At 42.1% G+C, this 15,876-nt stretch overlaps 2 protein-coding genes across 6 annotated transcripts; one reads left to right on the top strand and one right to left on the bottom strand.

Annotated features, from left to right (window-relative positions):
• Window positions 1-101: 101 nt before the first annotated feature.
• Window positions 102-6,121, bottom strand: rap1gapl (RAP1 GTPase activating protein-like). Of its 5 annotated transcripts, XM_053433357.1 has the most exons (20): window positions 6,103-6,118; window positions 5,663-6,035; window positions 5,482-5,514; window positions 5,284-5,374; window positions 5,048-5,083; window positions 4,901-4,948; window positions 4,534-4,731; window positions 4,344-4,441; window positions 3,979-4,057; window positions 3,584-3,637; window positions 3,387-3,470; window positions 2,865-2,965; window positions 2,653-2,782; window positions 2,399-2,560; window positions 1,699-1,770; window positions 1,087-1,173; window positions 819-974; window positions 643-726; window positions 544-563; window positions 102-441 (listed from the first exon to the last, which is right to left on the bottom strand). In XM_053433357.1, exons 2-20 carry the CDS (start codon window positions 5,758-5,760, stop codon window positions 351-353), a joined length of 1,722 nt encoding a protein of 573 aa, XP_053289332.1. In that variant the 5' UTR covers window positions 5,761-6,035; window positions 6,103-6,118; the 3' UTR covers window positions 102-350. The 5 variants fall into 5 exon arrangements, with proteins under 5 accessions (XP_053289332.1, XP_053289336.1, XP_053289331.1 ...); XM_053433361.1 differs by having other exon boundaries at window positions 5,482-5,585; window positions 5,663-6,121; XM_053433356.1 differs by having other exon boundaries at window positions 5,663-6,120.
• Window positions 6,122-6,871: 750 nt separating this feature from the next.
• Window positions 6,872-15,359, top strand: casp2 (caspase 2, apoptosis-related cysteine peptidase). Its single transcript, XM_053433362.1, has 13 exons — window positions 6,872-7,035; window positions 7,682-7,837; window positions 8,528-8,698; window positions 8,804-8,878; window positions 9,035-9,214; window positions 9,446-9,515; window positions 9,953-10,044; window positions 10,260-10,442; window positions 10,936-11,064; window positions 11,180-11,270; window positions 12,682-12,882; window positions 13,405-13,514; window positions 13,603-15,359. The coding sequence occupies exons 2-13, from the start codon at window positions 7,688-7,690 to the stop codon at window positions 13,729-13,731; spliced, it is 1,581 nt and encodes a 526-aa protein (XP_053289337.1). The 5' UTR covers window positions 6,872-7,035; window positions 7,682-7,687; the 3' UTR covers window positions 13,732-15,359.
• The last annotated feature ends 517 nt before the right edge of the window (window positions 15,360-15,876 follow it).

Genomic DNA, 15,876 nt, shown 5'->3' with positions numbered 1-15,876 from the left:
TGTTTGTTTATCAACTGGACTCATGAATAAACTTCCTCCTCTCCCCTCTTTCTCCTTTCCACACACTGGAGTAAATGTTTGCTTAACTAACAACAGAGCAGTGAAGTAACTTTTTTTAATCCAGGCCTTTTTCGGTCGTTTAATATGTTGTAAATTTCTCTGAAGTACAATTTGAAGAAATCGAAAATATTACTACTATGACAATTAATTATTTATATTCTCAGCAGTACTATTTGCTTTTACATTCTATTTACATATTTCATCTATCTGGATAGTAAAGTATGAACTATATCGGCTAGAAAGATCTATATGTACACTTATGTCTAAAATCTATAAATTAAAAAGCATTTTTATGTCTCCTCTTGAGGACTAGTTTGATCCTTGAGTTCAGCTGGTCCATAACTGTCAGTGAGAGAAGGCTGAGGTCCTGGAGATTTGTCACTGAAACCAGAAAAAACACTTTGTCTACCATGCATATATAACTTAATCAACCTTTAAGTTCAGAAGATTGGTTTTTTTTCGCCTGTTTTTCACGAGTCTTACCTCTCTCCATCTTTCTCTGCCTGTAGAGAAATATGGAAAAGATTATCAGGTGAAACCTTTGTTAAATTGAACATCTTCAATCTCATTGTCAATTTTTACCCTTGGCCTCTGTGATGCGGTGACACCACTTTTCCTTGGGACCCCAAGAGTGTCAAAAGAATGGCTCCGCACTCTGATGGCTCTCTAAGAAGAGAAATGGGTTGTGATTTTAAATAGGGAAACTGAACATTGAACGGATTCGGAAATTTCAAAGACAGTGGAGGACTAAGATTTACCTTAAAGTTCTCAATGAATCCTCCACTCCCCTCAGACACAACCCGCACGCCTTCAGAGCAGGCGAGAGAAGACAGGGATGGATCTCCCATCATGCACTGGGAACGGGTAGAGAGTTCAGCCTGCAAGCTCTCCAGGAGCGACGAACGAGTCCGGAGCTTCGTAAAAAGGGGAGAGAGGGAAAGCTCACAACACTCAACAGGGCAGAGAGATCGGTCCTGACGAGCAAACGTGGATTCAGTTAAAGCACATCTGTTGTGCTGTGTCTACCTCCAATCTGCTGAAGCGCTCGGCCTTGTAGCAGGAGATCTCTGCATTGATGAGCTTGGTCAGAAGAAATCCTCTCAGCAGAGAACGCTGAAAGTCCGGACAGAGGAAACCAGGACATGTGACGCATCTCAGACATGAAGACAACAGCGAAAATTCATGGAAATAAGGCGTAGCAGTTCATTAGGTCAATAATCTCTAATTGGTCAAAGGAACACTGTGAGTTTTACTGAGAAACAGCGCCCTCTGCAGCCACATGTGGGGATTCATTCTGTTGGGGTCTATCAACATGTTGAGTGGAGTCACGACTGCGTAGTTCCACTCACTGATCTGAAACATAACTGAACGGTGGATATTACCCATTATCCCCTGCTTCCTGAACCAGAGGAGCTGCTGCTCTACAAATACACAAAACTCTGTCTAGAAAGAGTTTCCTGGATTGATATTGAAGCAAAAGCTTGTTTTAAATGACTTTTCTACAGTTCAGCATTAGTCTTGAACTTGCTGGACCTGGTTTTGAGTAGAAAATTCTATCTTGACTTCTAGAAGGATTTAGTAAAACGAAAGCAGCTGACTCAGTGGCACTTGTTGGCCTTTGTTGTTATTCTGTCTTACATCTGTGAAGAGGGGGGGATCTGGGATGACCGGACCAAAAGGAGGAACATCCTCTCTGGCTGTGACACACACCTGTGAGGAGGAAATACAGAGAAAGTATGACTAATAAACCAACTGGTTTTGTGAGCTAATATTAGCTCATCACACATATAGATCACATCAGTATATACATATGTGTTGTAAAATATCCTTCTGCTGAGAACATACAAGGTCTCCTTATTTAAAGAAAAACGTTCTTATTATTATTTAATTATCCTTTAAAATTACCTGCATATTATTGGTGTTCTTTTGGTAATTTCTGCATTGTTTAATTAAATATTGGTAGAGATTTTCCATGGTACTCTGGCCTCCTCACAGGCAAAGTACATGCAGATTGGATTTAAGTTTATTTGAGACTCTAGTAGGTGTGAATATGAGTGTGAATGGTTGTTTGACTCTTTATGTCGACCCTTAGATGTCAGCAAGGATTGGCTCCAAGCAACCTGTGACCCTTCAAGGATAAACAGTATAGTTAGCAGTATGGATGGATGTAAAAAATATATTGTTATCTCAATATCAACATCATCTTCAAATCCAGCATCAGTTGGGCTTCATCATGCTTTTTTAATATTCGAGGTAATCAGTAAACTTCAAACCAAACAAGGTTCCACTCGCTCCATGGAGTTCATTGAGTGTGAGTGTGGTCCATTGTTTTTCTCACCTGGTACGCAGCTCCATCCGACTCCTCCGCCCTGTGAATCCGCCGCACCACCAGGAAACAGTGCAGGAAGTGAGACTTGATGACGTCAGAGAGAAACGGGGTTTGACCCTCCTGGTAGACCAGAGCTACGATGTCATTACCGATGTGTCTTTTCCTTTGTAACTGGGCAGGATGAAAGAGGAGGAGGAGTAAAGAGAAAGGGTCTGTTCAAGTGACTGTCAATAAGGAATCATCAGACTCAGACAGTGACTGACCTGCTGTGGGTCTCCGTCCGTGAAAGGCAGCTTGGTTGCGACATGGAACATGATTTCTCGTCCATGGAAGGAAGTGAAGACTGCTTCACTTCCTGTCTGACCATGACACACGTCCAGTCCTCCTCTGAACCTGAGTAAAGCAGAGGGAAGGAGAAATGTTATACACACCCCGTCTTTCTCCTCTGCTTCTGACCAACATCAACACACTTTACCTGGTAAATCCCTGCAGCTGAATCGTCTCTCCCAAAAGAGAAAGGAACTCTTTAAACTCTTCACTTTCGTCATTGTTACTGAGGATGTCCTCTTCGGTCAACTGAGGGAGAGACGGAGAAGTCAAGAGAGTTTCAAGGGACATTGGGGGCCCCAGCCAAAAGGGAGGCGGGGGGCCCTGACATCGAACCACATTAACCTCACTAAAAAAAACACATCATCAAATATAACATTCTTTCAGTATTAAAATTATGTTTTAAAAAAGTGCATATTGTGCATACACATACATGATATAAAAGAAGTAAAGGTTAAATCCAAACCCCCATCATACACACACATTTAGATGTTCTCGTCCGTAACTAAACTTAAACAAATATTCAACATGTCAGAAAAGCGAGTGAGGCCTTGTTAGGAGGCCAAAAGTAATCAGCCAGTCGGTAAGGGGAGGGCCCTCGCAATATCCTGCCGAAACTTGTTGGAAACCCCCTCCCCCCAGGATGGTTGTCATAATGCAGGGTCCTCACCTGTCCATCCTTTTGGTACAAAATGCCAAACTTGAAATTAGGAGACACTCTGTGCTCGTCAAACGCAGTTATCAGTTCTGGAGCCTGAAGGACGAGGACAGGAGATCAGCTTTGAGAGATTTCATCTTGATAACTTTGTCTTTTTGTTTTTTAGTTTTAGTTTTAATTTTAGTTATTAATGAAGATAAAAACATTACCTTGAGGTAGCTGACCACTTCAAACTTTGAGACGGTCACTCTGTCACATAGCATCTACAAAAGAATTTCATTTTGACTTTATACACATCTCTTGACAATCATCTGTGATACAAAGTACTGTAAGTCAATCAGGAACTTCACTGAAGGACACTATGAGGTGTTTTACTCGAGCACTTCCTTTTTTTAATGCCCCTTTATATTTCAATATCTAAATTAATTATAAAACACTTAAGAAATTGTATAACAAGAATTTTTACTGATGACAATTAAAGTAATTTATTTTTCTGATATAACTTCTGTGATTCGTTTCAGAGCATGTTTACATCATCATGTTGCCTCTTTTACTCAAACAGTAGTTGTGATTTCTCTTTGTATCAGAATAAGGAGTCTGGTACCTTTGCTAACTCGACAGCAGATGGGATGTTGGGGAAGAGAGACGAAGAGAAAACTCCGTGCAGAGAGCACTCCTTCATTCTGCGAGACAAAATAATAAATCCTTTTCTTTGATTCATTCAATGGAAATAAAAAAATACAGCATATGGGTCCATTCAAAGAAGATTTGAATCCCCCTCAGATAAAATAAATAATGATTTGCATTTTCCACAACAATAATGATCAGAAAAATGTATCATATTTGCAGTGACACTTAAACATTGAAGTGAGGTAACAATTAGTTTAAATACATATTTGAATGAGGGTGAACGATGGACTGTGAAAATGCTTTTGTTGTATTTAAATTGTTGGATTGACTAGTCTGAACCTCAGAATCACCCGTAGCCTGTTCTCCTCTTCCTCCAAACACACAGAGAGAACCAGTGGCCCCAGCGACACATCCACCGCTGTGAATGAATGATGATACTGGAGAGGAAAAGTGATATCTGCCTTGAGATTACACAATCATACTGGTGATTTTATTTACCCAAATTAAACTTTACTCTGAGTCAACTAACCCTTGAGCAGAAGAAGTCACGGTAGACTTTGGCCTCTGCGTCTCTTTCCATGATGTCGTAGCACCCTGGATCAATGCCATAGTGGGAGGAGGTGGGACTCACATCCACGAGCCGCTCCAGTTGGGGGTCTATCCAGTAGCCCCCCAACTCTGAAGTGAGAATGAGCGGCAGTTCTCCGCCTAGTGTTAGAACCTGAGACTAAAACAAACAAAACAAAGGAGCAGCTGATAACGCTGACGATGAGGGCCAATCTTGTTCGTTGTATTGGGAAACAAACGTTATGGCGATCATGAAAAGTTCAGTGTCAACACACACACACATTTATTGAGTCATCTCTGTGCTTTTTATTCTCAGACTGAAGACTAACCTTCAGAGGGAGAGGAAATTCACACCGCTGCTCATCGATCCTGCTGCCCTGATGGACAAGAGGAACGTTGGTGATAAGAAAGTTGTGCTACTGCAGGCGTCACCGGACACAAACACACAACAGAAGATCAATCGCACTGTAACTCACCTGCAGCTTTTCAATGATTTCAAACAGCTCCGTGTCCTGATATGAGCAACAGGCAGCAGGCGCCAGACAGAAATGCAGACGGAGAGAAAAGAGGAGGAAGAGGAACATGACAAATGACTCGGCTGCAAGTGGAAAGTAACTTCCCAGATTCACAGAATGGGGGAGAGAAATGCAGTAAGTCGATTCTATGAGAGTAAAGAGGGGAGCGTGAATGCTGAACATGATAGTGATATCACCCGCAGGTTGCTGCTGGAGGAGAGGGAAGGCTTGCTGTCACTGGCAGGAGAGTCCACGGTGTCCATCAAGTTGTCCTCTGCAGAATCGGGTCTGCGTGCAACAGGTTGGTTTACACAACAGGACACAATGCATTGCTTCTCATGCAGCCAAAGCTTGAACGTTGAATAGCTGTGATGTAGCGAATAATCAAACCTCACCTCATCTCATCCCCACATGCAAATCTGTCCACACTGTAAACAAGGAGGTGAGAAGTACTCAGAGAGGAAAACAGATCATCTGAAGCTCACTGGATCACTTATATCTGAAAACATATCATGTTATTTCATTTTGTGTTTTCAGCTACTCGTTTATTTTTTTGCATTGTTTTTTTTTACTCACCCTCCATAAGCACCAAAAGTGAAACTTCTCTTTCTGGAGAAGGACATGTCATTCCTCTTCTCTCTCTCCGTGGCTTTGGTGTCACTGTGAGTGCACATGCCAGGTTGTTGCCGAGTCAATCAGGTTCTGGCGAAGGTTGAATTAATTCACTCTATCATTCTGTCACTCCTCCTCCTCCTCCCTGCCCCCTGCCTCTCACTCATTTGAGCTTCCCTTTCCTCCTCTCTGTCCTGCTGTCAGCCAGACAGGCAGGCAGCATGAATGGTCGCAGGTGCATCGGGCGTCACACACCTACAGTCAGGGCTTCTTCACGCCATCGATCAACGGTGGCTCAACGAGAAACACTTGTGGTGGATTCACAGATACACTGAGCCTAAAGAGAAAAAAAACTTGTAAATAAATAAAGAAAAGGGTGAGACATTTTCTACCAGACCTGTTACCCTTTGAGTCGGTGAAGACCATCAATTATTAACAGCACACACAGTGAGGGCGAGGAGGTAGACAGCAGGGGAGGGTGAAGCAGGCCTCGGCGGGAGAGAGTGAGACGAAGACAAAAAGAAAGAGACGGAATGGGGGGGTGCACATTTAAATGGTTTCTCACATGATGCACATTATATTATTTCTGTTTGTTGCGATTCTTAAATCAAATTAAATTTGTATGGTTGGTACAAGATGCATATTTTGGTTATTTCCCTGCAGGGTTGTTTGTGCAGGAGATTTCACACCTACAAACAGTAGTTTTAAAAATGTTTAAATAATGTGACATTTTTAATAATATATAATAATAACACATACAAGTAGGGAAAAAAAGAATCAATAACAGCAGAATGTTTTCTTCCCCCAATTCTTCTACAACTAGTCACATCTCTTAATGTGTGTCTTTGTGTGTGTGTTTGAGCTGCTCATGACAGAATCACACTGTGATCACTCCATGTGTTTCCAGCCAATGGCCTCGCATGATGTTTATGTTAGACTCGCTTCTATTAGAGAGCTGCTTGTGCCGATCTACACAATGCTCCTTATCAGTTGGTCAATTATTAATAGACACACGTTCAGAAATTGAGTTTCAAATTCAAAATGCCCTTGAATCCACTGAGTATCAGCGAAGTTTCACAGGAGGCGGCCACCGCCTGTAAGGAGCCTGGCGATTGGCCACTGAGAACGCCACTCAGATGTCATCGCGCTGTCATTGGTCCGCACCCCAAAACAGCCTAGCCCCCATTTTCAGTGCTGCCCCTAGTGCCCGCGGAAGTTGATTTGCGTGGAAGCGACGGGATGTCGGTGTTTTAGGTGAAATAGAGCGAAACACCGTCGAGGATTGGTTTTGTTCCCCCACGGACATTTTCTCACAGCGGTGCAGAAGCAGCTGGACGGTGAGAAGAAGCGCCGCACATGACACTGCACTCAAAGTAACGCGGAGATAGTAGGAGCAGTCTAAGTTAGCTAGCTAGCATGTTAGCATTCGTGGTTAGCCGTCGGCGTTCAGGATACCTGTGAATGTAAAGTCAACTCTTAAGAGTAGTTTTAAAGTGTGTTGTTGTGATGAGACAACCGTGGTGTGTGTGTGTGTGTGTGTGTGTGTGTGTGTGTGTGTGTGTGTGTGTGTGTGTGTGTGTGTGTGTGTGTGTGTGTGTGTGTGTGTGTGTGTGTGTGTGTGTGTGTGTGTGTGTGTGTGTGTGTGTGTGTGTGTGCGCGCGCGTGTGTGTGAGCCAAGCAACAACCGCACTGAAGCACACACAGACATATTTATATATACTAACAGTAGTGAGATACTGGAGTTGTGTTGTAGTTGCAGTGAGATATTGGAGTTGTGTTGCAGTTAGATGCTGAATTTATTTTGTAGTGAGATCCTGTAGTTGTGATGTAGGTGCAGTGAGATAGTGGAGTTGTGATGCAGTTAGATGCTGAAGTTATTTTGTAGTGAGATCCTGGAGATGTGATGTAGTTCAAGTGAGATATTGGAGTTGTCCATCGTGTCACTGAGGTTTGTGTGTCTTCTGTGTTGTGTCCCGTGTGCAGAGCGACATGCTGGAGTGTGGCATGCTGCAGCGGGACAGACGGGCTCTGCAGAGACGATCTGCGGTCCTCTGCAAACAGCTGGTGGTGGATGAGATGCTCGTCCAGTTACTGCAGGCAGACGACATCCTGACCGAGAGTATGGCCGAGGGCATCATGGTATGTGAGCACTGATACATGACTGTCATCTGTTGTTATATTAGTTGTGTTGTTATAGTATTCAACCTGTGATACTGGTGCAAACGCAAATATGGTGATGAGGTATAACATATAATTGATTCACCACAAACATTTTTTTTTAATGTTTATCAACACTTTTAAAACCAGAACCTTCACGCAGGAGCAATAATCTGCCTTCAAACTTGAAAGAAATAATAATGTGATTAATAATCGATATCAATAGATATGAAAAATGAGTTTTTCTTGATTACGCCCAGTCTTAACTTAGACTCCTTCACTGCTGGGTGATGGTTGTGCTTTAAAACTTGTTTATAAGCAGAGAACACACTGTTGATAAATAGGGAACTGAAGTCAATCAATTAAATATTAAACCTCCTCGAAATGTTTGCACAAATTTATAATGTAATTTATATTGGATTTAAGTCTTAATGTTGTTGATTAAATTATGTTGCAATAATTTTGGATATCGGTTTATTACACACTGCTAGGAACTGGTCAAGTTTAGGCCCAGAGTATCCTAACCTCAGAACCCCCAAACGGTCCCATGATGTATCTGTGAGATCAAAATGACACGATATTAGGGATGTGAAAATGATAAAACAAACATTTTATTAGATTTAATCTTTGTTAGTTCTCCTTAGTTTTCTGATATAATCTCTTCTGCTTTAGGCTGAGAAAACTTCGCAGAAAAAAAGCTGGCGTTTGCTTCTACTTTTACCAAAGCGGGGACCCAGAGCCTTTAGCCTCTTCTGTGCAGCTCTGCGAGAAACTGAGCAGCAGCATCTGTGCGAGCTGCTCACACAATCACAAGAAAAAGATGGCACAGACACACACATAGAGGTGAGTGTATACGTCATTACAAATCTCCACTGCCAACTCAAACGGCTATACACAGCAGATTATTACAAAACCTAGTGCAGTTTTTAGACTGTTTTGTACTCGCAGAGTATTCAGCCTGAGGAAGAACCAGAGGGAAAGACAGAGCAGCAGGTTTCACAGTCAACAGAAAAGAAGAGAGAGGTGAGCAGAGTCATTCATGTATTCAACAAAAACTAAGACTGAACACAAACTTTCCGTATTATTAATCATGCGGATGTAATTTAACACCTTTTCATAAGTGTCAGCTACATTACGCAGGGTCATATTTTGAATAAAAAGAACTGTGATCTTCTGCAGAAATCCTCATTAGATGAGAAAAACAGTGAACTGAGCAGCACCACACACACCCAGTTCAAGCCTCAGGTGGCTGCCTACGCTCAGGGTCCTCATTCAGAGGGTTGGTCCCAGTCAGGGAGGAGGACAGGAACGATGAGAGACAGAGGACGAAGAAAAACAGGAAGAGATAAGAAAACAGTTGTGAGAAATACAAACTACATCAATCTTATATTAACAACCCCATGACCTGCTTGGTTAGTCAAACAGCTGGCAGGAGTTTTACTAAAAGTTAAGTTAGGATTAGAGTTGTCATATTCTGACATCAAACAACAGCCACTGCGGCTGCCATTGAAAAGAGCAAACCCTTCATTTTCTGTCTAATATGGAGTTTTCCGGCCACTAATGTACTGTTTTTATTGATTTGAATCTCAGAGGCTTTCAGACTCTTCTATCCCACATCCCACCCAGGAGGTTATTGCAGCCAAAAGAGCAAGGACACATGGTGAGTGGTGTCGCAGTGTTGTCCTGCATTCAGGTTTAAATAAGTTTCTCATGTATCAGGTGTTATTTTTCTGTTTCCCTGGAGACACAAGTTGATGTCTGGACAATAGTGTTTTTCAGTTTTGAAAACACAGGTGATTTTAAACGCTTGAACACAAGATCTTTGTAGCCAGCAGCTGCTGGATGAATTTCATTAGTGTCAGTTGTTGATTATATAATGTTATCACTGAGAGAAATGTAGGCACTAGGCTTTTGCTGTAGTATCAGGCTTCTGTCTGTACCTGCAGGCACCACACCCCAGGAGTGACTCATTCACAGCACCGTTGTTCAGAGTTGGTTGTCACACCAGTACTGCTGGCAGGAGCACACATTTATTTCAATAATTGCATCAGTGCATTAATTTGTAACAGAGATTTTAATTGTTTGTTTGTGCTGCAGAGTCCATGGAGTTTAGTCTGGATGCAGACAGTCCCATCAACACGCCTGTGCTCCCCTGCACGCCTGACTTTTACCACTCTCATTGCCAGCAGGTAAAATACTTGTCTTCACCAAGTCAGCTCAACAGGTTTGTGTCAGCTTAACTCTGTTAAGCTTTACCTGTGGCCTGTTGAGAAATACATGTGATTTATCGTCAGTGTGACACCACTTTTCTGGATATGAGTCAGTATTGAGCAGTAAATGCAGAGATGCATAAATTGGACTTATCCATTCTATCCTCTGTTTCCATGTATTTTCCCCGCTCCAGTCATACAGAATGTCCTCGTCCCCTCGTGGTTTCGCCTTGGTGATCAGTAATGTGACCTTTGACCCATGTGCTGCTGCTGAACTTGACACCAGGAAGGGAGGGGAAGTTGATGACGAGGTCCTCAGGAAGGTCTTAACAGAGCTGGACTACATGGTTACTGTCCACAGAGACCTCACTGCTCAGGTAGCACACATACACACACATTCAGAAGCGCAGGCTCAAGATGTGATCAGAGGATTGTGTTTGAACTCTGAAGCATCCATCTTATTCCACTGACAAACACAGAAAAGAGTTGTGAAGGAGAGTGAAACAACTTGAATCGTTCAAACGATGTCACTTAGCCAGTATTGGTATAATAGTTTATCTCTTCTCTTAAGATTTGTATGACAAGTTTATCTACCTCAGGTTCCACTTTTGTTGCATTTCAGTGTGGTTATCACAAAGTATGCACACATTTTACATTTCAGTTGATTAGCCTGTACTTATAAACTCTGAATGAGTAAGCGTGTGTCATTGTCTTGTTCAAGGACACTTTGAGAAGATTCACATTCAAACTGAGAATATTGGCAGTGAGAGTGGGGAGACCTTTAAATGAAAAGTGAAGTTAAATGAAATAGTTAAACTCAGAAGAACTTGGCTTGTACACAGTTTTCCTGATTCTTTATTCTTTGTGTAGGACATGAGGTCGTGCATTGCGAATTTCTGCCAACGACCAGACCACCGGACAGTGGACAGCTGCGTGGTGTGTGTGCTGTCCCATGGAGTGGATGGAGCTGTGTATGGTACAGACGGACAGCTCCTGCAGGTCTGTTCCTCTGATGATTCTCTCTGCTGATGTGTGTAATTTCATTGAAGGACAAAGATATAATCCCTTCTCAGGCATTTAATAATTTAATATGTGACACTTTTGTCCCTTTCAGCTTGACTGGATGTTTGAGGCCTTTGATAATTCACACTGTCCACTGCTACAGAATAAACCCAAGATGTTCTTCGTCCAGGCCTGCAGGGGAGGTAAGACCTTATAGAATCACTGTGGGTTTATTAATGAGTCATCAATATCAATATGTCAGCAAAAACCCCAAAGAAAACAATGAATCCCATTTCCTTCAACACACACTGATTTATACAAATATGTAAACAACAAAGATTATTCAGCCTGTAATAAATGTATTACTTTCAACAAGTAATAAATAAAAAGAAAATACTTCAGACATCATAAAACAGAACAGTGGCATAAAGGAAAATCATGAGATGTCAGTTATTGGGTATAGCTCAATGATTGTAAGAAAACCGGTAAATAAGTGAATCTGCTCCTCTCCGGTCACCCACACTTAGAACCCATATCCACAACAACCCGCTGCAATCACATCCACGTTCCTGGTTAAACTGGGCCGCCGCTTCTTCTTCTGTTTAAACGTTGTGTTGCGTCACAGATCTTCTCTTCCGTCTGCTTATGTCTTATAAACTCCAGATCGAGCAAACACAAATATCTGAGCAAATTTAAAGCTGTACATTTTAAATTTCTTCGATCTCTGCAACATCCTGAAGAGCCAGAGAACAGAACACCTTCCCCTCTGCATGTCCACATGTTGTCTACACTCGTCCTCCTGGTCACTGACAATACACCTGTGTGGCTGCTCGTTGTATCGATCATAATATGTCATATTCCAATGTTCTGCAACTAGATAGAATAAAGACACGTCATTAATTTATCGTTTAAAAGGCTCCCAGCTAATTAGTGAGTCTAAGTGATGGAGGTTATGGTCTAACTACACAGATGATGACGCCCCTGACAAATCCTCAGACCCCTCATGAGCAATCCTAATTACTGTTTCCCCGCTCCACCACAGAGCCCACCACAGGTGTGCTGCTGAAAGGCCAATAGATGTGGTTGGGCAATGCTTCTGCAAATATAATTTGATCATTGTTCAGGGTTTCATGGGATATGAAAATACAGTAGCAATTGCCATGATGAAAATCTGGGTTCCTTATTCTAAATAGGAAATTTAGAGATATAACATGCACTGATCATCCAAATAATCAATGTTTTAAAATGATTTCTTACATGTGACTTTTACATAATTTGTTTTTCAGTGTTCATTCACAGAAAATCAGTGTGGGTTTGTGAACTGATCAATACACAGGTTTTGTCCTGGATTATACACTGTTATGCTGTAATGTTGTGGATGAAGACTACTCGATGTGAATCTGAGACAAAGTGGTTTTGTGATGTCCAAAAAATAGCTGAGTCCTAATGAAGACAAATATAAATCTTCATTAAACTTTGTGAGACCAAAGACCCTAATAGACAAATCTAAAATATTATTATTATTATATATGAACATGAGTTCTGTAGCCCTTTTCTTCTTTACCAAATCTATCCAAAAAACTGTGGCTAAATTGAAACCTTGTTGACAACTAGATGAGATGGACTGTGGCGTGGAGCAGATAGACGGACCAACCAGGACGTACTCACCGAGCTGTGAACAGCGAGACGCTGGGAGGGAAGGACAGGGGGATGCAGCCTCCAGACAGAGAGGAGACATGGGGAGGCCCAGGATTAAACTTCCACAGCGGTCTGATATGATCTGCGGTTTTGCATCTCTCAAAGGTCAGACAATTAGTAAGTTTGTATCTTTTTGTTATTCTAGCGTGAATTTGTTTGAGAAATATGTTTTGTATTAAAAAAACTAATGTGTGGACAAATGATGAGACGGTACAAATGTGCCTTAGTGGATCCAGTGGAAAAATAGATTGAGCACACCACTCATAGAAGATTATGACCATGGAAATCAATGTACTGAGCTGCAAGTACAAGTACAGCTCCAACTGCACTTTGCACTACAGCTAAACCAATAGTTATTATATCGTTGGCTTGAAGAAACAAGTGTGGAAAAAAATTATGTAATTATAATAGTTATGTATTATTACGTAATTTAAAGTTATAGTTATTATAAAGGTAAAATATAACTGTTACATAACCAATTTGAGCGAGTGAGGTCAAACAATTTCTATCAAAATCAAATCATCCCATTAAAATTAACATTGAGTATTTCTGTTTCCAGTACAGAGAAGACATTGCTTTGTCCCCCTGTGTCTCTTCTGGATGTAATAAGTCTGTATTGTGTATCTCTTCCTCCTGAAGGCACGGCAGCCATGAGAAACACCAAGAGAGGATCCTGGTTCATCCAGGATATAAACACAACACTCCGGCTCCATGCCAGAGACACACACCTCGCCGACATTCTGGTGCAGGTGAATACAAGACGTTCATATTAATGCACAGGGTAAATTATGCTTTTATGTCTGTTATTTTCTTAAACCCTTTTCCCTCGTCTGTCAGGTCAACGGGCGTATCAAGGAGCGGGAGGGTTACGCCCCGGGCACCCTACACCACCGCTGCAAAGAGATGTCCGAGTTCACCAGCTCCTTGTGCAAAGACCTCTACCTGTTCCCCAAGTACCAGCCCTAGTACCGCTCACATGCACATATCAACACACTGAGATCAACACACACAGACCATTCCATGAAATGAAGCCTGTCAATAATGGCACACAACTGTGACAGACACAAAGACACACACACCCTGTTACAACCAAACCGGATTTATTCATTCATAATTTCTTTGTAAATACTGCCTACGCAAATACACACACACACAAACACACAAATGTTGGACAGGAATCAGGAGCTCACGTTTAATCTGTATGTATTTGGAACTGAGCAACATATTAGCATATAACTAACCCGTTTATCTGTGTCTGTGTCTATGCCAGTTAGTGGGTTTAGATTTTAATCCTTTTAATCAAAGACAAATGTATGTTTTGTTTTTCTCACTGCACAGCTACTTTCAGGTTTTGCAAGTCTCTCTTTTTAAACTGTATTTTATACACAGATCTATTTTTGTGGCTTTATTTTGTATGAGATTGTTTTTATAAGAATGTTAAATCCCAATATGTTTTATTTGTACACGTTTGTAAAAAGTTGTGACCAAATCTTGTTTTCAGTGTAGTGACAGACAGGGGGCAGCACAGCCGAGAGAAACACATGTCATCGTCTCTCTTTGATCAATATTATTTATATGTGCCACAGTTCAAGACGACCTTCACTGTCGTGTTTATTTTAGCGACAGTCAGCTGCAGCAATGATAGAACTGTAACGTCACTGCTGTTCCCGCTCTTTATCTCACATAGTTTGAATTATGACGAGGAAAACTCCTACAAGGCAGCTTCAGAGCAACATCTCCAAGTGTTTCGATCCCTTTTTCTGGATGTTCAATAGGAACTTCTTTTTTTACAAGCTCAAATGTCATGAAGGCACCCACTGCAAATTTCTCTTTATATCATCTGTGTTACTGTGGATCTGTCAGGGGAATGTGGTGCTACTTGTGGGGTCTTACACCTTCTGTATGAACTCTGACCTTTACGCTATCTGACTCCTAATGGTGTCTTCCTGTGCGAGTGTGTGCTGGACACTTAGCCCCCCCCCCCCCAACCCAACCACATTTCGGTGTTATAGTGCTTTAAAGAAACATGTATTTCTTATGTCTTCCATAAAAAAAAGCTGCAGTCTTCTATTGCCACATGTGCCATGTGAGGATACATTTATACCTTTACCATGGTGATGCTTTCACAGTATATTGTATCACTAAGGCACCCCCGCACAGTGAGGAAATCTATTTCTCAAGGCTGCGTGAGCATCGATGTTTCCCAGAAAAGACCTGAGCAGGCAAAGTGTGTTTAGTTACAACAGTGTTGTAGAGAAGAAAACAGAATATATGGTTGAACAGTATTGATCTGTAAGTATCTGTAAACAAAGACGCCTTTTGACTCTGTGAGGTACAGTTGACCCTGATTTGTGATAATCTCACTGCTCGTTTTTTTATAATTAGGAACGCAATTTAAAAAACCAAAACATTGGAGTAGTATGAAAGGGTAACCCTCCTGCAGAGTGAGACGTTTTCTGAAGGTTGATATTTACTGCCAAGTGCTGCTGGCGTGTCAGTGCGGGGGGGCCAGGAGAAGTTTTTATTTCTGTCAACACCAGTGACTGCCAAATGTCCTATACAATAAACAGGCCACGGCTTTTAAACCAGACAAATTTCAGTTGTTTTTCTTCAAGTTGCATGTGCACACGTGTGTGTCTGCCGATGCACGCGTCTGTTTCAAGCCGATTCCTGCAGAAGGAGTGTGTGAGTCCTCCCTGCACCTCGGCTGCTCCTTTGCACGCGTCACTTTATTTGATCCCCCTTGTTGCTGTGTTTGTGTGTGTTGTTCCCAGCGAACAGCCCGTCCTCTCCGTTCTCAGGTATAGTATAACTGGCACCCCGCTATTCCGCTGCGCTCAGGTCTCTGCATGTTATGAACGGGATGTATGTATCTCTTGCACTGCATGCTGCCTGGTGATAATGTTCTTGTGTATCAGATAGAGGCCCAGCCAGCTGTCCGCAGTCATTCTCTCTTGACACACACATACACACGCATGCACACGCCGGCGGTCAGAGTAACACATTGCTCGCTGGCCTCCGGTGTAGCTGTGAGATTAGGCTGTTATGTGCTGGCGTGTGGACCACAAAGCGGGGCGGGGTTAAGGGGGATCTGTGTGCGTCTCTGTGTCT

This window comes from Pleuronectes platessa, chromosome 10 (genome assembly GCF_947347685.1).
Source record: "Pleuronectes platessa chromosome 10, fPlePla1.1, whole genome shotgun sequence".
In the NCBI taxonomy this organism is placed as follows: domain Eukaryota; kingdom Metazoa; phylum Chordata; class Actinopteri; order Pleuronectiformes; family Pleuronectidae; genus Pleuronectes; species Pleuronectes platessa.
The sequence above is the reverse complement of the archived record's forward strand: the minus strand, read 5'-3'. Positions and strand labels throughout refer to the sequence as shown.

Coding starts and splice junctions, on each gene's coding strand:
- rap1gapl (XM_053433356.1), bottom strand. CDS start 5,760: ATGTGCACTCACAGTGACACCAAAGCCACGGAGAGAGAGAAGAGGAAT. Junction 5,084..5,283: donor CCTCCAGCAGCAACCTGCGG/GTGATATCACTA, acceptor TGCTCATATCAG/GACACGGAGCTGTTTGAAAT. Junction 442..543: donor GCAGAGAAAGATGGAGAGAG/GTAAGACTCGTG, acceptor TTCTGGTTTCAG/TGACAAATCTCCAGGACCTC.
- casp2 (XM_053433362.1), top strand. CDS start 7,688: ATGCTGGAGTGTGGCATGCTGCAGCGGGACAGACGGGCTCTGCAGAGA. Junction 9,215..9,445: donor GAAGAGATAAGAAAACAGTT/GTGAGAAATACA, acceptor TTTGAATCTCAG/AGGCTTTCAGACTCTTCTAT. Junction 11,065..11,179: donor CAGACGGACAGCTCCTGCAG/GTCTGTTCCTCT, acceptor TGTCCCTTTCAG/CTTGACTGGATGTTTGAGGC.